General features: G+C 55.3%; 1 protein-coding gene across 4 annotated transcripts in view; it reads right to left on the bottom strand.

Moving 5' to 3' along the window:
* Window positions 1-23,541, bottom strand: part of TMEM63C (transmembrane protein 63C) — a 35,313-nt gene that overhangs the window by 5,783 nt on the left and 5,989 nt on the right. For 3 of the 4 annotated variants that reach the window (XM_069783789.1, XM_069783788.1, XM_069783790.1), the window contains exons 2-15: window positions 8,296-8,410; window positions 7,802-8,022; window positions 7,333-7,412; window positions 6,113-6,200; window positions 3,855-3,892; window positions 3,290-3,432; window positions 2,931-2,982; window positions 2,389-2,497; window positions 1,852-1,925; window positions 1,667-1,747; window positions 1,419-1,539; window positions 1,167-1,300; window positions 858-980; window positions 208-361 (exon numbers count right to left, since the gene is read on the bottom strand). In XM_069783789.1, coding sequence (XP_069639890.1) covers window positions 208-361; window positions 858-980; window positions 1,167-1,300; window positions 1,419-1,539; window positions 1,667-1,747; window positions 1,852-1,925; window positions 2,389-2,497; window positions 2,931-2,982; window positions 3,290-3,432; window positions 3,855-3,892; window positions 6,113-6,200; window positions 7,333-7,412; window positions 7,802-7,999 — 1,395 coding nt within the window. In that variant the 5' untranslated portion in view covers window positions 8,000-8,022; window positions 8,296-8,410. Of the gene's footprint in view, window positions 1-207; window positions 362-857; window positions 981-1,166; window positions 1,301-1,418; window positions 1,540-1,666; window positions 1,748-1,851; window positions 1,926-2,388; window positions 2,498-2,930; window positions 2,983-3,289; window positions 3,433-3,854; window positions 3,893-6,112; window positions 6,201-7,332; window positions 7,413-7,801; window positions 8,023-8,295; window positions 8,411-12,678; window positions 12,778-23,541 lie in introns of those variants that run through there. The other variant, XM_069783791.1, reaches the window with a different exon arrangement.

Genomic DNA, 23,541 nt, shown 5'->3' on the forward strand with positions numbered 1-23,541 from the left:
TTGCACAGGTGCCCCAGGGCTCTGCCACTGGAAACAAGGGGATGGATGGCAAGCAGGGGTATGACCACTCCTTGCCTTTCATCAACACCCATCCCAGTGATGGCTTGTCTTCTTGGCCTAGTGTAGAGCCAGTGCCCTCCCCCTGTCATGGACAAGCCTGGAAATGGAGACCCTTTGGGAAAGCTGGCACAGGGCCACAGGGACTACCTTGAGGCTCTCCACAGGGTGTGTCACGTTGAACATGTCCATAGTGTTGACAATGATGGCTGGTGTGGTGAGGAAGAAGAGAAGGACGAAGAGGCAGATATTAAGGAGGATGAATCGCACCCACCAGGATGTGCCACGGACCGATAAATTCTCCCTGTGAGAGGAAAGCATGACTCAGACATGGTGTGGAGGAAAAGCCATGTGTCTGGGGCCTCCCAGTCTGGCTCCCCGAAGCTCTGCCTCCCATACCCGCACCAACCATCCTGGCAGCCATTGCTCTGAGCCCACCCTCGCCCCCTCCCCGCACTGCTGCGCTGACACCTGCAGAGCCCCCAGGACCAGAGAATGGCCACATGGGGGTCTGGACCGCCAGGAGGCTTTGGAGTCAGGCTGGAGAAATAGGAGCCTGGCAATCACCCCAAACCTCACCTGGCTGAGCCCAGCCACCCATGAGGTGATCAGCCTAGTCACCCCTGCTGACTTCTGCTACGGCCACAGGAGGGATTGTCAGCCCTTGCCACCCTGGGAAAGCACCCTATGGATATGGCCACAGGTTCCCTACAGATACATGGGCTCCCTATAGGTAGGGGCACAGGTTCCCCCCGGCTGCTCGCCCTGCTTCCTCCCTCCCTCCCACCATGAGGGTTCACCAGATGATATCACTGGGTGCAGGGGCATAGCGAACGCCCCAGTGGTGTGACTTGACCACGGTGGTGACAGAGGACTGCTGGGGGTGCTTGCGGCAGCGGATGTGGCTGTAGTCCTTCAAAATCCTGCAGGAGGAAGGAGCCAGGGGTCAGGTCTAGACCAAGGGCTCAGGACGACCCCCACACTTCTTGTGAGACCCCTCCCGCAGCCCAACAGAGCAGCCATCTCCGCAGATGGCAGAGGCACAGAGGAGGCAGACCCATTGCCTGGCTGGAGGACATCCCCGTGCCCGTCGCATGAAGGGCACTCACACAGCCGTCATCCGCTCGTCCTGGAAGGTGACGAAGGCCATGTCAAGCCGCTTGAGTGTGATGCGGTTGCGCTCAGCATTGAACTCATCCGTGAGCTTCTCCTCCAGCTCCCCGTAGTACTGCTCGGCGTCCACCTGCGGGAGCAGCCGGGGCTCTGCTGCACTCGGCGGGCTGAGGCACTGGCAAGCTGCCATGCTCTGCCTTGCCCGCGGTGGGGATGTGCTGCCTGCAGCCCTGCCCGTGCCCTCCTACCTGCTCAAAGCCACAGAAGCGGCAGCAGAAGATACGGGCACAGGGGTGGGTTTTGATCATGATCTTCCCCTCTTTCTGCGCCTTGGTAGTGAAGTAAAGCCGCCCCTTCATTGCCTTGCGCCTGCCGGGAAGCCAATAGGTGCGAGGGTCATTCGGGCAGCGGTAGACAGACAGACTGGGTCCCTCGACATAGTGGGCAGGAGCAGCGCACCCACCCACAGAGGCAACGGGGACCTGCACACACTCACCTCTCCGCATCCAGCTTCATCAGCTTGCGCACGTCAAAGCAGAACTGGACATTGGTGACGGTGCAGCTGGGATAAGCCTCGCTGTGGGCACAGGGACACGGTGGCACCAGGAGCTGGGCGACGGGGACAGCCCCTGCCACCTGCCTGCCAGCTGCCCAGCGAGGCTGCGGCACACCACTACTCACTGGAAATGCTTGATGATAAGGGAAGGGTCTGTGATCTCTTTGGGGATGTGGGTAACCATCAGTGTCCGGGCGACCTGGGGGAGGAGAAGGGGCAGAGTGGGGTGGGTAGGCAGGGGGTCTGTGGGACGTCTTGCTGCCACCCTGCTCGCCCAGGCGCTGGGAAGGCAGAAGCAAGTCAGGGCACTGACTGCCACCCTGGAGGCTGGTCAGCACAGACCTCCTCAATGCCTGCTCACAGACCTCCTCAATGCCCACTCCCAGACCCCTGGGGCATAGCCGGACACTGCCACCTCCCAGACAGATGGACACAACAGAGCTTCAATCTCAAGAGACAAGGCAGCAGGAGAGAGAGGTATGCCTCCAGGCTGCCAGGTTTTCTCCAGAAGCTGGAGAAAGCCGGCCATATCTTTCCCTGCCTGCCCCATCCCAGGCTGTTTCTAAAGCTCTCCCTACCTACTGGGACCATCCTTTCCACAAAGCACAAAGTTGTCCATTAGCACTGAACAAGGCAGGCTTGGAGGAGGAGTGGTTGCTCACCTTCTCATTTTCTCGGTATTCCAGGTGGACGGAGTGGTGAGCCATGCAGAGGATGGTGAGGATGAAATAGATGAGGGCGAAGATGCTATGCAGCCACAGCAGACGGTCCCTGGAGGAGGGGAAGAGGGGATCAGTGAGTGCTGCTGTGGGTGTGTGGCATGCAGACCAGCCTGGCGCTCAGTATCTCACCCGTGGCCACCCCCACTGCCCAGCGGGACCTCCCTGAGCCAGCTGCCAGACCCCCACTCCAGGGACAAGAGGGGCAGCATCCAGGGTGGTGGCTGAGATACTACAGAAATGAGGCCGCCCAGCACCCCCAAGAGCACTTCTGCCGGCAGTGGGGTGCAGCGAGCAGTGCCAGCGTGCCAGGCACCACCACTGTGCTCGCGTGTAGTGCAGACAGACATGGGAGCTACCACCAGCAGTGTGCTCCTCACATGGACCTGTCCCTGGCATGTGTTGAGCGCTATGTCTAGGTGCTCCCAGCAGTGCCCACCACAGCGGCAGCACCCACAGCCCCCCAGGATGCGGGAGCCACGTACTGCGTCGGGATGTTGGCGATGGTTGTCCGGCCGAAGTGGGTGGGATTGTGTCCTGCAGGGGAAGAGGAGAAGCAGGAGGTTAAGGGAACCTCGTGCATGTCCATGTTTGAAGCGTTAGTGGCTCTGGTCTTTGCTCCCTCCTTTTCCATCTCCCAGGTGCCCACCAAGCCCCCGCTGCCCTGAAGCTCCCTGCCTCTTTTGTTCCTCTGTCCCACAGCTGACGGTGTGTTCCTGTTCACATGGAGGGTCCTGATGGAGGGGTTCTTCTGCCCTCTGTACCGGTAGCAGGGTGATCGCCCTGAGGCTGGGGAAGCTTGCACCACACTCCTGAGCCATCCCATGACTGGGGAAGCACCTACCCAGGAGGTCCCCCGAGAAGTTGACAGGCAGGATGACAGCCACGGAGAGCACGCAGACCAGCATCAGCAGGACCAGGAGGTGACGCTGGAAGGAGAGGTAGGTGGTGGCATCGATCCCACACTTGCTCTGAATCTCCTCGTCCCTGGGGGAGAGGCGGGCAGAGGTGAGCGCTGGTGGTGCCGCCCCACCACCTCCCGCCCTGGGGACACTGGCTGCTCCGGCCTCACACAACCCACACCAACTCATAGCATCCTGCCTGTGGCACGTGGGATGTGGGCACAGAGGGAATGAGGGACACAAGCAGCTCTCAGGCTGCCATCCCATTACAGGGCTGGCTCCTACCAGAAGAGGTTGAAACCCTTTTCTCTGGGACAAGATCCAGGGGCCAGGAGGAAGCGCAGAGGTGAGCTCTCTGCTCTCTCTCTGAGGGGGGATGTTTTAAGAGGGCTCTCCTCTGCTGCTGGTCCCAGCAGCTCTGGGTGATGGGCCACCACCTGTGGCCACCGGCTCCCCAGGGGTGTGCAGCGGTGGGGCATGGCCATGATGCCGAGGACACACACTTACTTCATCTGGTAGATGGAAATGAGCCAGGAGCAGAATCCCTGGAAGGGAAGAGAGTCGGGATGAGCCGGGGGCAACCACCCCCACCTCCCTGGTGAGGAGTCGGGGCACGACATGTGCTGGGGACACATGTGGAGGCGGTGCGGTGCCTGGGGCCGGGGGGCTGAGCAAATGGAGGCAGCGCCCAAGGCAGCCCGGCGATGCTCAGCCCAGTGGCTTGTCCGCAGCGGTGGCAAAGGCAGCTGCCTCGGGAGGAGCAGGAAACACGGGGCTTCTCTGTAACACAGGCTCCTGGCTTCCAGCAGCTCCCCACTCTGCCCCTTCCCTGACAGTCCCTAACATGCAATGTGCTTTTTTGACCACTAATGAGCGCTGAGCTGGCACTGCCGTAGGGTAAGCGCTTGTGTAATAGCTTGTTCCCTGTCACTGCATATGCAGTTTTAGGGTTTTTCTGCCCTACGCATTATTTTTTGTTTTACCGACACCAGAGTTCATGCAAGTTGAAGGTCCCTCTGCAGTCCTCCCGGCCATGGCTGTACAGAATAACACTCAGCTATCCGGCCCCTCCTCTTCACCCCTTTCCGGAGGGTTTATGCTGGCCTAGGATGGGAGGGACCCCAGGCAGCCCCCTGTGGTATTCCCTTACCCCCCCCCCCCGCACCGTGAGAGCTGGCAGATTCTTCCTCCTCTACATCACCCGGCTTTAGCCATGCCAGGACCTTCGCTCCTATGCCACAGCTCAGCTTCATCTGGCGACCGCAGCAGGAGGCTTTGGAGGCACGGACATCGCTGTGCCCCTGCAACAGCTCCGCGGGGGCTGGACACCCCCTTAGCACAGCTGGGCTGATTTCTCTCCTGTGCCCCGTGGTGGGGCTCTGCTCTGGAGAACCATGTCTAGGAGGTTGTCCGTGCAGACCCCAAGCTCCCTGGGCTGTAATTTCTTGGGTTTTCCAGAAACCCTTTGGAAAAAACAGCATTTATCAGCTGATTTCCAACTCTCTAGGATCCCCATGTGCAGGAGAGAGGTTGCACATTGCAGTCAATAGCTTGGCTATTCGTCTCAGGGTGTGAGAAATCCCGTGCCTGCTCCTGGGAATTTGTGATAGTAACGGGAATTTGTCAGGCTGCTTTTATTGCAAACTCATCCTCCAGCCCCGCTGCTGGAGGGATGCTCTGGTGCTTCCCCACAGAGAAGGGCTCCTGGGCAGGAATTTGGTCAAGCTCCTCCTCACTGGATACAGGCACCAAAACTTTATTTAGCTCTCCTGCCACATTCTCGCCTTCTCCAGCAAGCGTTTTCTATCTTCAACATCTATCAGTCCTACAAACCCTCTGGCAGGTTTCCTGCTTCTGATGTGTGAAGAAAAATCCAGTACTTGCTTTTATGCTCACTACAAATTTCTCCTTAAAAGCACTCTTCTCCCTGCCTTAGTGTATTTTACATCTAACCTTGCAGAGTTTAGATTTTCCTCATTTGGGAACAGCTTGACTTTTAAAAGGATGTCTTCTTACTTCTAATAATCTCCCTTAATCTGCTCTTTAGCTGTGCTGGCTTTCCCTGTGGTCTTTCTCACTTATTTTTTGATGAGCAATATACATTTGCCCAGAGCATCCGCTACTGAGCCTTTAAACAGGCCTCCTGCCACCTGCAAGGATTTTGATTCTTTACCTTTCCTGCCTAGTTTTTTTTTTAATAAGTCATGTCATTTTTTCATAGTCACACCAGGGACTGATTTTTGAGCTTTTGCTGCCAAAACCCAGAAAGAGATAGCAAAACATGTCCATCTGTGCTTGTTTCCAGCGAAGCCTACTTTGTGCCTGGTGTGGTAGAGAGAAACAAAAGATGACTTTAAAACCCCCGCAACCCACCACGCCAGCAGAGGTGGAGGTGCAATCCAGGGGACTCTGTCCTGCCGGGACCAGAAAGGTGTGCAGTGAGGCTCTGGCCATGTATCCGACTAGGTCCCCGCAGCTGGCAGGGAAGGCCATGCAGCTGGGAGATGCTCACCCTGGCAGGAGCATCTCCTCCAAGCTGCTGCTCAAGGTAGATGCCTCAGAACAAGCCAGGACAAAGAAACCCTCCAGCTTTCCCAGGAACATCCAGCTGCTAAAGGGTGTTAAGCAGGAAACCCTGCACTGGAGGGGTTAATTTCTCCCATTTAACTTCTGACCTGGGCTTCTGGTGAAGCGCAGGGCGGGCTGGGCCAGGACGAGCCCAGCCTGGGCTCCCGCTGCCACAGCCACCAGCCACCAGCACTTACCACATCCTTGTTGTCAGCATCCAGGGGGCTGCTCTCCGATGGGGACTTCTCCTTCTCGCTCTGCTCTCCATAGAAAAGTGACGTCAAACTTTGCAGTGAGGGGTGGAGTGGAGGGTGGAGCGGAGGGGTGAGGCAGGAAAGAAGCAGCAGATGGAAGAGTATGAGCATCCTCGGAGAAGCTTCTCCTAGGAGAGCAGCCTGGAAAATACCTCCCCTCTCCCCGCACTCTGCACTGGGGCTGGACCAGTGACTACTGCTGGGCTCAGGGCAGCGGCTGCATCTTGCTGCCTCAGCACCAACAAGTCACCGCAGCTTCTCTGTGGCCCAGGCCCACAGTGCGGTGGCTCATGGGGAATTGGCCTTAGCTCCAGGACAAGGGACTGCTGAACCAGATTTTCTTCTATTCCACTGGTGTCAGCCCTCTCAAATGGTATTGCAGTAAAAAGGAATGTAATCAGAGCTTGCATTTTAAGTCTTGATTGCCCCTTTGATCTCCCTGGTGAAGGGAAACATCGCCTGTCCATTGCCAGACTCAGCTCCAGAGCCCGAGGCCAAGATGAGCTGGAGACAGGAGAAGGCAGGAGAGAGCCTTTTACAGAGTTTGCTTCTGCGGGCTGCCCAGCCTTTCAGAGACCCCTCCTGTGTGCACCCACTTGCACAAAGAAAGATGCTTTGCTGTCCTGGGCACGCCATGCTCTGGCAGGCAGGCAGCTGTGGGCAGCACAGCCCGCCTGGAAATCTGGTCTGGGCTCTACTTTCACCAGGACACTGGTATTTTTTGTGGGATTCTGCACCTAGACCAAAAGATGGGCCAGGCAAGCCACCTTGGTGACATGAGGAACAGTGTTATTGCTGTGTGCCTCCCTCCTCCTACTCATTCCCAGAGAGTGGCAGGGGGAGAGGCAGCAGCTTCGTCCCCACTTGAAAGCAGCTCTTGGGCCTCTGTCCTTCCCAGGACAGTGCCCTCCCTGGCACCAAGAGCACGGTCACCAGATGGTGCCTGCAAGAGGAAATCAAAGCTGGCCTGGCCTTTCCCTCTCCCTGCAGCAGATGGTGCCTGTGCCTCCATGGGCAAGGGCAGCCAGGCCATTCCCAGCGGGAAGGAGGGACAAGAACACCTGCTGAGCTTCTCCGTGGGCCACCCTGCAGTGCCGGCCCTCCTGCCAGCCCTCTCGGAGAGGCTGGAGCCATCATCCGTGGTGGCCTCGCATCCTCCTCACCTATCATTGTCCATCAGCAGCGCCAGGCGCCCATAGTCCCAAGCTGCTTTCCGAAGGCAGGAGAAGACCAGGAGGAGAAGCTGGAAGAAGAGGGAAGAGGAGAGGTGAAGGGTTTACCGCAGGGTCTTGCCCCGTAGGGTCTCCTCACATGCCTCCCATCTGTTTTCTCACTCATGAGCCCAAGCTCGTGCAAAACTCTTGCCTCAAGCCAAACTGCTCCTGCTCTGTGATCTTGCCACTGCTGCCCTTTGCCCACCATGATGTGGGCAAAGCTCTTGGTCCCCACACTCACCCCCGTTCCTCCAAATTAGCCGGGTGCACCAGCACACAGGCTGCACTCACGTGTGGCTGTCAGCACACCCATAACACACGCACCCACCCCCCGCGCCGCCACGCTCACAGCCGGTCTCAGACAGCACAGCCGGGGGCTGCGGTGCCCGTAGGCATGGCACCCTCCTGGCCCACTCACCAGCCAGAGGATGAAGTTGATGGCGAGCACGGTGGGCACGCCACCGAACGGCAGCCCTTCCAGGACGGTGCTGCGGGAGCGGGCGCTGAAGCATTGCTCCTCTGTGCTGTTCACCAGGGCGTCCAGGAAGCTGAGCACGTCCAGAGAGGTGGGGCCGGCACCATCAGGTGCTGGCTCCACCGAGTACACGCTCTCCATCGGTGCCGTCGTGGGGCCTCAGCCTGCAACACAGGGGCAGGGGTGAGGATGGAGAAGCCTTTGCCTGAAAGAGGGCCGTGGCTCTTTCAGGTCCTCCAGCGAGGTCCAAGGAGCTCACTAAGGGCAGAGAGGGGAGAGGACTGACTGGTGACTTTGGAGTTTCCCCAGTCCCAGTCTCTCCCAGGGAGGGGCTGTGGGACACAGGGCGGGGGGTGTTGCTGAAGAGATCTCGCAGCTACCTCATACCCTCTCCCCACCCCATTAAACCCCATGCTATTTGGTTGTCTCCATCATACCTGAGACAGGTCTCTCACCACCTCTGCCCCTCAGTCCTGGAAGCTGGGTTGAGTCATGGCCACCCTGGTGTGGTCAGCAGGCAGGAACAAGAGGCCAAAGCATTCGCTTGAATTTCTGAGAGTAAGAGCAATGATGATGTTAACAACTGGGCTGCTGGGGCTACGCTGGCTTCGCTCCCCACAGCCAGATATCTACTGCATGTGGAACATCCCTAAGCCCTCCATTCTCCAGCATCACGACCTGTGTGACTCAGGAGTCATGGGACCTCCCTTCCATCTTTCCACCAGAGCAGAATTGCTCCTTACAAGGTATCTTGATGTCTTCAGAAGAATCAGCTTCTCAAAACCCTAAATGCCAGGCTTCCCTCCACTTCCCCAGGAGCTGATACCGCAGGCTACAGTCCTCACTGGTATGAAATACTTAAAGGCCATTAATGGCCAAGACTGTGGCTTGTTTCCAAAACCTTTCCTACTGACGTGCTTTAGGTAGGAGAGGATCCTCTCCAAACCTGCAGTGCCTGGGACCCCTGGGAACAAGCACCCTACAGCAGCCAGCATGGCTGTTACTCATGGGGATGCCACAGATCTGCATGCCAAGACAGTGCTGAACGGCTGCTGCGCTCACCAGAAGGACAGGAGGAGAGGGAACCAGCACAGCAAACACTAACAAACACAGAGTGGGGACAACAGGGCCAGAGTCTCTTCTCCTCGTGTACCTGCCATGCCTCCGTGCCTTGGAGCTCCCCCAGCACCTTTAGTCAGCTGCTCCTGGTGCCTGGAGAGCTGTGTGGCCTTCAAAGGAGGACAGCTATGACCATAGTGAGATCAACCACATCGCCAGGGTGACAGGCACCCTGGGACAGTGGGGGGGTATTCAGGGTGCTCTCACGATGGTCCATTAATAGGTTGTTGAGGGATTTTCAAAATGGCAACCAGGTTGGGTCCCTAACATCTCTTCCGAAAGGCCCCGACTTAGGATGTCTAGTACTTTCTAGGTAGATAAACCTAGAGGGCTGAAGACCCTGCTTAGGGGAAGATTGAGGTTATCAGTGTGTGTGGGAACAGATAGACAAAGAAGCATTGTCTTTGGACGCCTTGAGCAACGAAATATAATTTTAAAGTTGGCCAGGTCCAGAGCAAGGGCTTTTATCAGATGACCTCCAAGTGGGCCCTTCCAACTGCAGTTATTCTACGTCCCTATTCTTGGGGACTTGTGCTCCTGACAAGAACACCTTCTGGCCTGCCTGAAGTTTATAAGGAATTATATGAGTGCCTTGCCTTGCAAACATGCTGAGCACAGTACATTGTAACCAGTATATTGTGGCCAGTGCAAAGGCCATGTGAAACCTCAGCATGCTTATTAACATGTACTCCTGTGAGCTTTGTATTCAAGCCACTGGGCATTCACTCCTCTTCCTCCTTTTTATGTACATTCCAGGCACAACTGGGACCCTCCTGCAGTGCCTGCAGTCACCCAGTGACAGCTGATCCCTGCTGCAGGATGTTCACAGCCCACATGGGCAGGACAGAGGAAGAGGAGCAGGAGCCATGGTCCAATTAAGTAATGGAGGAAGGTGCAAACAAAGACAGCCAGCACCTCCAGGAACCTGGAGATGCAAAGTGTTTATGGCGGTTTTTCCCATCAAGACCAAACAGGATCAACTCTTCTTCAACACCAAAGGCAACCTGATTGAGAGGTCCTTGGGGAGCACAGAGAGAACATGGACAAAATACCTTGGCTTAGAACGGGGATCTTCCTGAGCTCTACATGGATTTGCTTTTGTCGGGAAACATTTACTTCTGCTCTGCCAGTGTGACAGATGGGAGACTACAGTAGCATGTGGTTTTATGTACGTGCACTGCTGTAGCCTCAGCCTCTCTCAGACCATGCAGCTTCCTGCTTGAGATTAGTCCTGTCCTAAAGCTTCTGAGGAGCCCAGACACCCTCCACCCTGCGGCTGAGCAGACCGGGTAGGATGGGGGTGCTGGGACAGGAGCTGACAGAGGTTACACGTCTGAGACACTGACTCTCTTTGACCTCCTCGTTCAGGGAAAAGAAAGACTGAAGAGGGAGGTTTTCAAACACAAGAGTTGATTAAAAAAAAAAAAAAGGCTCTGACAGCCTGACAAATGCAATCAGGTGGACACCAGGGATTCCCAAGGGATTTTCAACCCAAGCTCTCAAGAGGGTTGAAGAACTTAAGAACTCTTCTTGGTGCCTGCAGCTTCCAAATTAAACAGAGATGGTGACTTGCTGTTTTCTTCATTTCTGAAGCATAAATTCCAGCCTAAAGAGAAATCTCCACTGAAGCCAAAGAGTGGCTGGGATGCATGGACCAAGGCTATGAGCCCAGCAGAGCCTGAGGCTGACCCCACTCCAGGGTTAGGCTGGCATCTGGTTACCTGCATAGATGCCTTGAAGGGATGTCAGAAGCCACTGAACTACAGGCATGAAGATCCCCATGACACACAGACCCATGGCAGTCCCTGTGCATATGGTGCAGTGTCACCTGGGGCATGGGCTTCAGTGTCTGCTACAGATCTGTCCATGCTGCCTACAGCATCTTCAGTTCTCCTCAGGTGTCCCTAGCCATATATATATTGATCTGGCCAGCCTGTGGTGTCCGGAGACATCATAGCCCAAGCTGGGACAGCTGACCCTTAGTGTGACTCACAAAAGAACTGCCAGGTCACCTGAGATATGCTGATACCACTCCAAAGGGCATCCCAGTAGACTTTGGGCTGAAGTACCATCCCTGCAGCCAGGTATGAAGTGAGGGACGGGCTGGCAAAGCCTCCCTGTAGTGTCCTCAGTCACGGTCTGCCTCCCAGCCAGGGTTGGGAGTCCTGTACTTCGAGGCTCAGCATGGTCCCATCAGGATAACAACCCCTGAAGAGGAAACTCCAACAAGGGGAGACCTGTAGGAAATGAGTGGGCCACTCTGGCAAGCAGCAGCTGTTTGCCCTGGACCGCCTGCCTCCTGCTTGCCGCCAGGCGGCTGGGGAACCACCTGGGCCACTGGGACCTCTGGCCGGGGTCAGCCCTTTCCTATGGAGATGCTCTCAATCTGTTCTCCCCATGTGCATGTCTCCCTCCCTCCCCTCCTCCTGTAAGCAGCAGAGCCATCGCCATCTGGCATTGTCAGCTGCTAAATAATTCATTGCCTTTTTGTTAACAAGGAGAGTGTGTCTCTGACCCAGGGAGCTGTTGGACCTTCAGCAAATAAACAAGGAGACTCTTAGCAACCTCCAAGTCCCTTCTCCACCACCACCACTCCAATACGCAGCAGTAAGATCCTGCAGCTTGTTTCTAGGCACCGTCTTCACGCTCGTAGGAGGAACATCCTGCCAGAGGATGGCAGCGTGAGGGAGATTTTCACAGGGATTGGTTCGGGTTGTCTTTCCCTAGCAAGTCCTTGTTGCTGTCCCCTTCCCCCAGTAGCAGATATTTTGCTCCTGGTAGCCAAAAGCAATGGGTTTCTCCTGGAGATGGTGCTAGTACCTCCTGCTCCAAGCTCTCCTGCCCACAAGCCTCCCAAATGCAAGCCTTCACCCACCCAGCCCGACCGGTTCCTGTCTCTCCACCCAGCATTGCTGTTTCAGTGCCAGACTCTTACTGCACAGAGCAATTTCAGGAGCAGAGACCACCTGAAGCCACCTGTCCAGCTCTGTCCCCTCTCTCAGGCACCTCCAACTCCGTTGCCCAAAGGGGCCATCATGTCATGCTCAGGCCTGTAACGCAGCCCTTGTAGCTCCTCTGGAGCTAATCTCAAGCTCATTCTCCTGCCTTTTCTCTGGTCCCTTCACCCTCAGATACCCACGGAAACCCACCTCCAAATACCTAAACCAGCACTTTTCTAGACCGTTTGTTCCAGCTGATCTCACCTTTTATGGTGCTGCTCTTAGAAAAGCTTATGCAAATTATATAGCTGCAGCGTTACCATTAAAATAACCATTGGGAACAACCAGCTAAAAGTAAATCATGTAAATGTTCTAGGAACAGCACATGCAGCAGAAACTGTAAGAGGAGATTTCTGCTCATGTGCACCAGGAACAGCTTGAACTCAGACGTGTAGGACATGTTCAACCTCCCTCCAACTGGAGGAGATACCTTAGTTGGTATACAGAGTCAGTCACACAGGCACTCTAGGTCAGACTTAAAGTCACTGTTAAAACACCTAAGCTAAATTTTCACACCAGACTATGAGATAGTTCAGCATTTTGCAATACTCTGGTGACAGCACTGTGATCGTATCTTAACAAACCCCACAGCATCGCCAGACCAGTTCCTGTTCCCAGCTACACCACTGCCATTGTGCTTTTCCCAATCTTTAAGGGCCAGAGGAGGAAGTATTGTTGTGAATAAGAGAGCTAGGTGGGTACCTTCACCTCCAGAAGGTGTTGGGAGAGCTTCCCGTTAGCTGTGTATGAGGCAGTGCCTCCAGATGCCAACGACGGACAGGCATCCCTTGGCGCAGCCGCTGTCCTGGAGAAGTGACAGCAAGTGGCAAGTCAAGAAACACAGGAGTGGATAGGGTTGTGGCTTTGAAAAATGAAGCCATAACATAGAGACAGAAACTGCAATACATGGTCTACCCAATCTAGGTCTTACTTAGAGGAAAGATGCTAAAACAGGGTCAGAAAACAAGTAGAGCAATAGAGAAAGGCAATCCTTCTTTCTCCTCTTTGTGACGGCTGTAAATGGACAGTGAACCTATGAGCATTGCCATTGAAAGTGATTTGCTGGATAATTTCTACGAAGCATTTCCAGTGTGTAAGGTTTGCCTTGAATATTCAGTGCCCTGTTTGTTTTGTTGATACACCAGCATATGCTTCTCCTCTCCAGTTGGGTGGGCACTAATCCAGAGAATCAGATTTCCAATTAAAAATAAGGCATGTCTTTTATGCGAATGCAATTTTTCAAAATTTATCTCTCCCTCGAAGCACCCTGCCAGCAATCTCATTTACTAGGGGATTCACGGACAGCTGGAGTAGCAAAACACCAAAACAAAGTCTTGGGAGTGCTCAGATGACTAAGTGGGCCTTCTCGGTATGCCTGCGCTCACCCAGCCTCAGCGTGCCGCTCTGGCAGGGAAGGGATTACTCATTTCGCTGGCAGGTGGGCAGCTGGGGCACAGCGCTGCTGATGGAGCTGCCTGTGGCCATGTGAAGCCAGCAGAAAAGCCAGGCTGAGCAGCCAGACCGTGTCTCCTAGAAAGCAAGCATCGCAGCTACCTGTCTGCCTCTGCATCCTTCTTCCTTCACAAGACGTGGCCAGGCTGTGGGAGGGGAAAACGAGGACCACTGTAATGGGAAGATCAGGTCCATGCTCTGGTGCGTCCAGGACCGGGCAGGGAGGAGAACCTTCAGTGTCCCACTTTGTGGGACTGCAGTGACTGACCTTGCGGGACTGCAGTGACGGGGAGGCCAGGAAACCCAAGTCACTGCCACTGACTCAGCACAACTAACAAATGACCTTGGGCTGGGAAAAGGCTCATCAACACCCTGTGCTGAGCTCAGCACACACACCGTCAGAGGCAGTTTTGGCACCAAAGACCATGGTGACCTCTCTGTCCCTGTAGCTCGGTGCACAGAAGAACAGGCACACCACAGGGCATATCCATCCCTGAGGGGGACGAGCACAGAGGGGATGGGACCACAGACACGGCCCTCCAACAACCTATGGGGGTCCAAGGCATTTCTCCCTGGCTCTCCCTTCACCCTTCCCTCTTAGGGTCATGGCCTACAGGTCCAAAAAGCAAAGAGAGAGTCAGGATGCTGGTGGCCTGTGGGGCAAGCGGGTGTGGGGCAGCAGCATCCCTGGACAAGGCTCTTTGCACCACCTTCAGCATCTTCAGGGCAGGAGCCTGCACAGAAGACCAGCCCCACCGTGACACTGCCTACCTCCCCGGGGCTGTGACCCACAGAGACTGGAGCCAGACCCCGCTGGGGAGCCAAGGCGCTGGATGAGAAGAGATTGGTAGCACCAAGACTGACACTGGTGTGAATGCTGTGCCCACACCCTGCTAAGGCCACAGCACGGACAACCCACCAGCAGAAGACCCCGTCCCATCACAAGTAGGACAGCAGCTCCCTCACACGGGAAATACACCAGCCTGTCCCGTTAGCCTGCCAGAAACCAGATGCATCTTCCAAACAAGGAGAACCACATAATAGGTGGCAACCTGGCCGGTGGGCTATGGAGGCTGAGATCAGTAAGGTTTGGAGGCAAAGGACCACTCTGCAGCAACTGATGACTCCTAAAAGGTATAAAACACCTGCTCAAAGACTAGTTTTGTCATTGCCAATGAAGATATGATTACCCAGAGAGGTCAGGAGGACTTGGCAGCTGGTGTCCCTTGTTCTCATATCACCCACAAATGACCACAGGTGCTGGGGTGCTCATGAGGATGGTGGGTATGAATGTGGGAGTGAGTGGGATCAATGAGAAAATGACTGTGAGCACATGGCTGAGTAAAATAAACCTGCTTAAAGATGGTGGAAATAAACATAATCTTCCCCACCCATAAGCTCTAGCACTGCTCTCCCATGGAGGGGCATGAACGCCCTCCAGGCTCACTGCCAGCCAGGGCAGAATGATGGGGGGAGCGGTCGGCCCATGAGCCCACCCAGGCCCTGGGGATGCAAACCCCCACAGCCAGCCCCTTCCCCTCAGCGGTCAGCCTGCCTTCGGCACCACTGCTCCTGTCCCCAATGTTTCATGTGTCCTCCCAGCCCTCTGGGAACTTCCCACAGAAAGGGATGGTGGGGAGGCACAGGAACCCACCGTGAGGTACCACATGGGCAGCAGGATGAGGGAAGAGGTGTCTGTTCCCAGGACAGAAAATGTGTGTCCTCCTCCCCACTCTCCTCTCCTCACCCAGCACTCCCAACCTGCCCTGCCAACACTGACCATCTAAACAACATAACCCACCAGGAGCGTGAGACTGTGACCCCATTTTGAGGAGCCAAGCAAGTTTTCCTGCTCTCAGGAGTGGCGGGTTGCCACCACCTTTGGGAAACCTTGCGCAGGGTCATGCTGCCCCAGGGACTCAAGTGAAACCATTTGAGAGAAAAACTCTCCCCTGCCACGTCCCCCTGCAGTGGCTGCCGCATCGCTCCCAGCTCCTTGCCCTCCCCTCCTTCCCCAGCACTGCCGTGCAGACCCGGGGTGGCCGCATTTTGGCATTGAGACAGACTAAGCTCCATGTATGAGGTTTTTGAACGAGAAGGCGTACCAGCCCCCAGCGGGGCTCTCTGCAGGACGACGTTTGTGGCCTTCCTCTGCAGTACAGCAGCCACCTGCACAAGCCCCTTCTCCTGGAGGGATGCTGTGGAACAAGCAGGGCAGTACTGACTCACTGCAAAGCTCCTCAGCGTGAGAATAAAGCCAAACCTCGGGCAACCGAGAGCAAACGGTGCTTAGAGCGAGCTCTACAGCCAGGGAGGTTTGTTTGGGCCAGCGCGTGGGAGACGCTGTGCACAGAGCAGCTCTTCTCCAGCGCATCCTCCACGCATGTGCGAGCCAGTGGCTGCTGGAGCCAGCGCACAGCAATTGGGAAGGAAGAACTGGAGCAGAGTTTATTCATTCCACTCCAGCCCTTTTCGACACATTTGACTAAGCTGCCACTGCAGGCTGGCTCTAACCTATGTTTGGTTTGTATTTCAATATCCCCCTGTGTACACAGCGTGCTTAGCTCCTCACACCGCACTTTTGTGTGTGCAAAGCACCGAGCAAATGTGAGCTAATTGGGCTGCAAGCTCCCAATGGCAGGCGTCCATCGCTCCTTCTGCATCATGCACCCTTGCTTTCTGATAACGCTTAAATCAATGCTCCTCAGCACAAAGGATTACCTGGGCCAGGACCAGCCCAAGCACAGGGCAGGGAGCTGCCTGGCTGCTAGTGGGCAATGACAGAGAGCAGAGAGTCAGGAAAGGTGGCTTATAATAAAGATGGGGACAGACTTTTTAACAGGGCCTGTAGTGACAGGACAAGGGGTAATGGTTTTAAACTAAAAGAGGGTAGATTCAGACTAGATATAAGGAAGAAGTTTTTTTATGATGAAGGTGGTGAAACATGGGAACAAGTGGCCCAGAGAGGTGGTAGATGCCCCATCCCTGGAAACATTCAAGGTCAGGTTGGATGGGGCTCTGAGCAGCCTGATCTAATTGAAGATGTCCCTGCTTATTGCAGGGGGGTTGGATTAGGTGACCTTTAAACGTCCCCTCCTTCAGCACCTTCAGGGCAGGAGCCTGCACAGAAGACCCAAACTTTTCTATGATTCTATGAAAAAGCCAGGCTGACTGCAGGGGACGAAGACCCAGGTGGCTCACAAGTGGGAAAGAGGCAGGGAGTCACCCCAGGGTTCTCAGTTAACATACATGCATGGACACACACATGCATTCAGGAAAACAGTATTTCAGGAAAAAGTAAAGAGACCCCCTCCTCTAAAGAGGAGGTCCCTGCTCCGAGCTGGGATGCTGAATGCTGTTCACAGTCCCCAGAGCAACCCCCACACTTGCAATTAATTAACAAAGATACGTGCAGATGGGGACAACTCCTAGACCCTGCTGCCTGTGTGACTGAGGGCCACCGCAGCAGCTGGCCCTAGGGAAGGGCTTGAGCTTCCCCGCAAAGGGTACCCCTGGGTTGCTTATCGCCTGCCAGCTCCAGGACCACAGCATGCTGTGCCCACGCACAGCCAGCCCGGCAGCAGCAGCTCCCATTTGGCATCGAAGGCCAAGGCAGGCACCTCTCAGCAAGGCTGCGACAGCGGTGGGACGTCAGACATTTACAGGCAGATTGCTTCTTCCTCAACTCAGGTAACCATGCTCAAACTGAGGAGGATTTTAAGGCCTCTGTGAAGGAAAGTGCCACCTCTGCTGGGAAAAACACTCTCTTGTGGAAACCTATATGGAAACCAGGAGCAGCTGTGCCACTGTCGGGAGCCAGCCCAAAGCTGTCCCTGTGGGTCACGGGCATCTTTCACAGTGCCACAAGGTGCCAGGAGCATTGTGGTCCCTGGAGGTGGGGGAAAAGGCAGGATGGAGGTAGGGGAAAAGGCAGTTCTTTCCTCCCCAAGTCCCTTCCGCTGTTTGGGGAGCAGGGAGCTGTGGGAGGTGGAGATGAGAGTGAGAGATTTATCTGCTGCCTTTTATGAAGCCACCTGCTGCAGAGACACTGTCAGCCATGGGAGCAGCCAGCACAGCTACACTGTCACCAGTGAGTGGAGGGAACCTCACCCCAGGGCAGAGGGAGAAGACTGGCAAGGAGAGGACTTGGGCTGTGCATGAGGGGGACGCAGACCGGGAAGCCCAATACCACACTGCTTGGACCAGGCAGCTCCGGTGGCTTTGCACCCCAGTGTCCTGCCCAGCCAGGATGGCATGGTGCGCTTGGGAATGGCAGGGACCTCACCGCTGAGCTGGTGGAGAAAGCGGACACATTTCAAGTCCCCTGCGTGGTTGCTCTCAGCTGCTGAGCTCCAGCCAGCCCTCCTCACAGCTGATGCCCGCAAGCCTGCTGTGCAATGGGGGGCGAGTGCGGGCACATGGTGAGCTAGCAGGGGTCTGGCACCCATGGTGCTGGGCCCAGCTCTGCTCTACTCCAGCCTGCTGCTGCCTGATACGGACCCGGGGGCACCCTGCTACCGAGCACCCTCATTCCACAGCCTCCCAGGGGCCAGTATAAGTTAGGCAGTATCATGCTTGTCCCACTGATCCCCTTCTCCTTGGGCCACCTGTGCAGCTCCCTCCACACTGCTCTGGGGGAGGCCTTGGCACCGGGCTGCTGCCAGCCTCCCCCTCTTTGCTCCTCCCCAGCTTCGAGCAGCCACGATGTCCCCCACAGCTGATTCTGCAGCAAGAGCAAAGAAACACTCCTGCCCTGCCCAGCTCCCCTCTCTGCAAGCACAAAAGCTTCTTCTTGAGAGCAGTGGGTTACAACACTAGATATATATACACACACACACGTAAAATACAATTTTAGAGCATCAGCAGAGCTAGAACATTTCTATTGCCTGTTCTCAGTGCCAGGAGCAGAGCGAGGTTTGGGCTACAGCAGGAGCCCACAGGCACACCATTTGCCAATCCTGGCCTCGACAAGGCTTTCCTCCCACCTCTGCCCAGCTTCCGAGCAGATTTGGGTAACACCAGACAACCGGCATGAATCACACCGCCCTGGGAGCATGGGAGCTGGCAGCTCAGCAAAGGCTCCTGCACCAGCGGGTTGCACAAGCGGGGACGGCCCAGCAGCCACTGTGCTAGCTGCGTCCAGCCGTGCCAGAGGGATTAGCTCTCAGCATACCAGTTTGAGTCAATAGCGCATCAAAGGGAAGGGGAAGCCTTTGATGGTGAACACAGGGGCCTGCAACAGGAGGACAAGGAGAGAAGGTGCTCCCAAAGGCGTGACTCAGCCACCTCCATCCCCTGGAGACATATCCATAGGGGACCCTCCAAATTGCCACCTATCCCCCAGCGTGCAAGCAGATTTGGTCCTTGAAAAGGAGGAGGGAAGAGACTGAACCCTTCTCACGGTCTCAACACCAGATTGCACTGCCTTTGCCTGGGCCGTGGGCCAGCCGCCTGCCCTCCCACCAAATCCTGCTCCCGTGCAGGGCCAGCCCACGCTGCTTTTCGCTGGGGCAGCGGAGGGAGCACACAGTCAGTCTCCGTCGCTTGCTGGGGCACACATCCAGCCGCCTCTGCAGCCCACGCAGCCTTTGGGGGAGATCAGAGGAAAGCTGCTGCTGCTGCGGCCAGGAAGGGAGACAGCTCTCCCAGGTGCACGTGGAGCTGCAGACACGCGGCTCTGCAAAGCACCGACTGTTCCAGCCTCCTCCCGGCACAACTGGTGCTCACGCACACTGACAAGACAGCTCATCCCCATCACTCCCATTGCCTCCAGGGAATTCCCCTTGCCCAGGAGACCCGAGCACAGCCTCAGCCATGTACCTGCTGCAGGGCAGAGCAGAGCCAAGCAGAGCAGAGCAGACAGCCCATCACACCCACCAGCCTGCTCTTGTCTCCTCCATGGAGGGGACCTGGGGAGTCAAATGGCCCTGAAGCATCAGAGATAACAGAGAAATCACGGGGCTGTTGGGACGAGCACATCAGTGCATCCAAGCCAGCAGGAGTGGGGACAAGATGCATGACAAGGACTGGGGTTCAGGATCCCCCCTGACACACACCTACCGCAGGTGGGTGGCCCAGCACACGGGGGTGAGCGGGGCACAGACAGCACGCAGCCTCTGCTGTGCCAGTGCCGCAGGCTGGCACTGCCCGCACCCACCGCGCTGCCTTCCTACCCAGTTCTGGCTGTGCCCATGGGTCAGCACCTGCCCACAGCCAGCGCAAAGGGCATCGGGAGTGATGGATGTGATGGAAGAAAACACAAGAAATGGTTTCTTTCCCTCCAGGCAGACAAGGAAGTGTCACATCTGGACATGTACAGCAGCCAGGCTGGGAAAGGGACAAGGCATGGGGAGGAGAGAAGCCGTGGGCCAGTAGGCGCAGCATCGCCCAGAGGACGTGGTGAGACAGATGGCAGATTTGGCAGCAGGGTGGTCACGGAGCGACCCGCAAGCTCTTCCTGCTGCAAGAGCAGACAACACAACACTGCGTAGGGGCTGTCGGCCCGACCTGGTAGGTTTGTGGGGGGACGCATCCTTTCAAACCCACCACATCCAATAGCCAGCATCAGAGATGCTAGTCAGCCTTGGAAAAAGGCTATCTGGGATCAGGGGAAAAATGGGAAAAAAGACCAGGATGGCAAGTTTTAGGGGCAGGGATGCAGAAAGATTGTCCCTGGTTTCTCTGCACAAGCCTGCCTTTCCTGCACACAGGGCCACACAGCCAGGCTGGTGCTCAGGGAAGGGCTGGTAGCCCCTGCACCCCTCTGCCCACCCTGCCTGCCATGCGGGGTGCTCAGGCAGCCACCCCCTGCCCTCCACAGCATCACTGCTCTCGTGGAAGAGAAAAGGAAAGGAAATTAAACATGAGATGCTGCAGCAGATGGCTGCAAAAGGAGCCTCCCCAGGCCTGTGCCCCCTTGTTCCATGGTGCTTTGGGCACAGCAGCATTGGCACCAGGAATAGAGCCAGCCTAAGAGATCTGGGGGCCCAGGCAGGGAGCAGTGTCCCAGCAACAGCCACTGCAAGCCTCTCCACAGCCCAGTAGCTATTGAGGCCCTGCCACAATTAGCAGGAATCAGACAAGCTCTGTGTCCGTTTTGGGAGAGATGCTCAGGGATGCAGCATTGATATGGAGTGGTTTTCACAGTGGCTGGCTGTCCTGGCCCAGCCCCAGCCCAGCTCTCTGCCTTCCACCTGGTTTTGGATATGCTGTTCTCCCTGCCTGCATCCCCACCCAGCACATCCCAAACCTGCCACTGTGAACGCTGCTCTTGCCTGGCTGGGCTGGCCCTGCAGTGAGCGCCCTGAGATCCAGTACTCAGCCTCTGCAGCACCAGCAAGGCATTTACTAAATAAGCCAGGGTCTCCACCACCTCACCCACTACATGTTGATGTAAGGGGCAGTTTGGTGCACACTGTGCTGCATAGCTGCCATCCCTGCTCTGGGAAGCATCTCCCCACCTGGAAACACAAAGAGTCTCCAGCCAATTTGAGAAACCCAAGGTGAGAGTGCACGAGACTTCAGCACAGCCACCACCTCCCAGCCTGGCTCCCTGTGGCAACCAGCGCTTCCAGTAAAGCATGGGCACGTCCCACCCTGAAACACCCCTCTGCTTCACCAGTGCCAGCACCACACCTGCACTTCATAAGAGACAAAAAGCCATGCAACCGCAGATGCTGCAGAAGCTCTGGCTCATCCCGACATCCCTGTGCTGACCACAGCCCCGGCAGGGTGAGCAGAGCTCTGCACCCACAGCCAAACCCTCCTCCAGAGCAGCAGGGATCAGTGTGTAAGTGATGCTGAATCCCACACTGTTGCCCCTTCCCTAGGGACAGGACCACCTGCAGGACACACCGGTCTCCAAATCCTGCCCGGCTGCTTTCTATGCTCCTCCTGGCAGCACAGCTCCGTCGCAGGGCACATGGATGTCATGCTGGAGGGAGGCGACCAAAAAAGGACCAAAAGCCAGCTGTGAAGAGCCACAGGAGGGCACTGGGAAGGCTCCTCCTAATGCTCACCATGGCATGGAGAGACCCTGTGCTAAATGAGCTGCAGGACCAGCCCAAACCCCAAGAGCGGGCTTCAGCGATGCCACTGGCACTGTGCAGAGCACCAGGCCAGCCACGCACACAGGCACGGCCGCAAAACCCAGCTACCCGGATTAGCTCTGTTCAATGAGGGAGCGAGATACCATCCTACTGACACAAACACCCTCCCCAATTCCCACCTCTCAACCAAGATGAGCTCCAGGCAATAGAGAACTTTCCCCAGCATGTTCAGGGAGCAGGCAGCCAGCCTGCAGCACCAAGAGCAGGATCAGACCCGAAGCTCAGCAGGTCCCATCACACACCTGTGCACACCTTCTCCTGCCCCAGGTAATGGGGATGAGGAGGACCCAGTGCTGGCAAGGCAGGCTCCCATGGGCAGCCGGGGAGGTGGAGGGACACACCCGAGCATTGCTCCCAGCTGGGACTTTAAAGGCTACAGATGTACAGAAACTTATTCTGCTCCCAGGAGATTTTCCACAAAAAATCCCAAGCCCAAAGAAAATGTAGAATGAAATCCCTTCTCTGCTGAAACCAACTGCAACATGCCTTTCACAAGGGCCAGAAATTCACCTCCTCGTTATGGAGGGAAAGAAACCCTTGAAGTTTGACTCTGTGCAGGGACTGTCCAAATAAACAGTCGGTCCCTCAGACGCAGCTGCTGGGGTGAAAGAATCCTGAAACCTAATGATTATCCCGGAACACACATAAAGCTATAGTTGTGATAGACAAGGCTTAGGGCGTGGTCATAGTTTCTATAAGTCCAATTACTAAAGATTTGCATAGCTAGGTTTATCCAGCCCAGTGTGTAGGATATCAGAGGACTGTATGTGCAGAAACATCCATTCCCTGACTTCCCTGCAATGACTCAACTAACCTGAAAGTCTTTAAAATGCACCATTCTCAGGAGGTGGCCCAGCCACTGCAGCTGTTATTAGCAGTATTCACTTTGTTGTTTTTTTTGTTTCTGAACAAGGAAGAATTTGATGAAATTTCATGGAAGAAAACACAAGAAATTAAAAACTCAGATGAAAGAAAATTAAACTTGATGAAAACCTCCCAACAGAAAAATCCAATGAAACTGCCTGATGAGAAGATTAGCAGCAGTGTAGTATGAAAGCAAGAAGCAATAAAGAGGACTTGGAACCAGAACAAATAAAAGAATTATGACTTTTGGAAACATATACCTGACTTAAAAGTAATCAGATTTTGTCTGAACTAAAAACTTTTTAATTTAAAAGACAGCCAATTTAAAACTGGAAGTTCTAACAACATACATGCTAAGACCTCAAATCACTCTCATCAGTGAAAAATAAGCCAGTAGAAATTCATGCAGTATGTCCTTGCTGCCAGATCCGCTCAGTGGCTGAGCACCTGGAGCTAAAGCCTGATGAACTGCAAAAGTGGCTCTGACAGCAGCAACCTCTTTGAAAGCAGAGGGAAAAAATATGTTTCAATTAATTTAGTACACTGATTAGTTTAGTCAAAGTTCAGAAAATTACTGCAGGTTAACACAGGAGAGCCTGGTTCCTTTTCCAAGTTCAAGTGAAGATTAAGTGTGAGAGGATACTCTCCACTAGTTCTGAATTCTTAAAAGACAGAAATATGCAGTTTATATCACTGGTTATATTTTACATCTCCTATAATAAAATTCTGTTGCTATAATCCAGAAGTACCGTGACAGGCTTGAGAGGTGGGCCCGTGTGAACCTCCTGAAGTTCAACAAGGCCAAGTGCAAGGTCCTGTACATGCGTCGGGGCAATCCCAAGCACAAATACAGGCTGGGCAATGAGTGGATTGAGAGCAGCCCTGCGGAGAAGGACTTGGGGGTGTTGGCTGACGAGAAGCTCACCATGACCCAGCAGTGTGCATTTGCAGCCCAGAAAGTCAACCGTATCCTGGGCTGCATCAAAAGAAGTGTGACCAGCAGTCGAGGGAGGTGGTTCTCCCCCTCTGCTCTGCTCTCGTGAGACCCCACCTGGAGTACTGTGTTCAGCTCTGGGGCCCCCAACATAAGAAGGACATGGACCTGTTGAAGCAAGTCCAGAGGAGGGCCACAAAGATAATC

The sequence above is a fragment of the Haliaeetus albicilla genome, chromosome 5, assembly GCF_947461875.1.
Source record: "Haliaeetus albicilla chromosome 5, bHalAlb1.1, whole genome shotgun sequence".
NCBI classification, from domain to species: Eukaryota; Metazoa; Chordata; class Aves; order Accipitriformes; family Accipitridae; genus Haliaeetus; species Haliaeetus albicilla.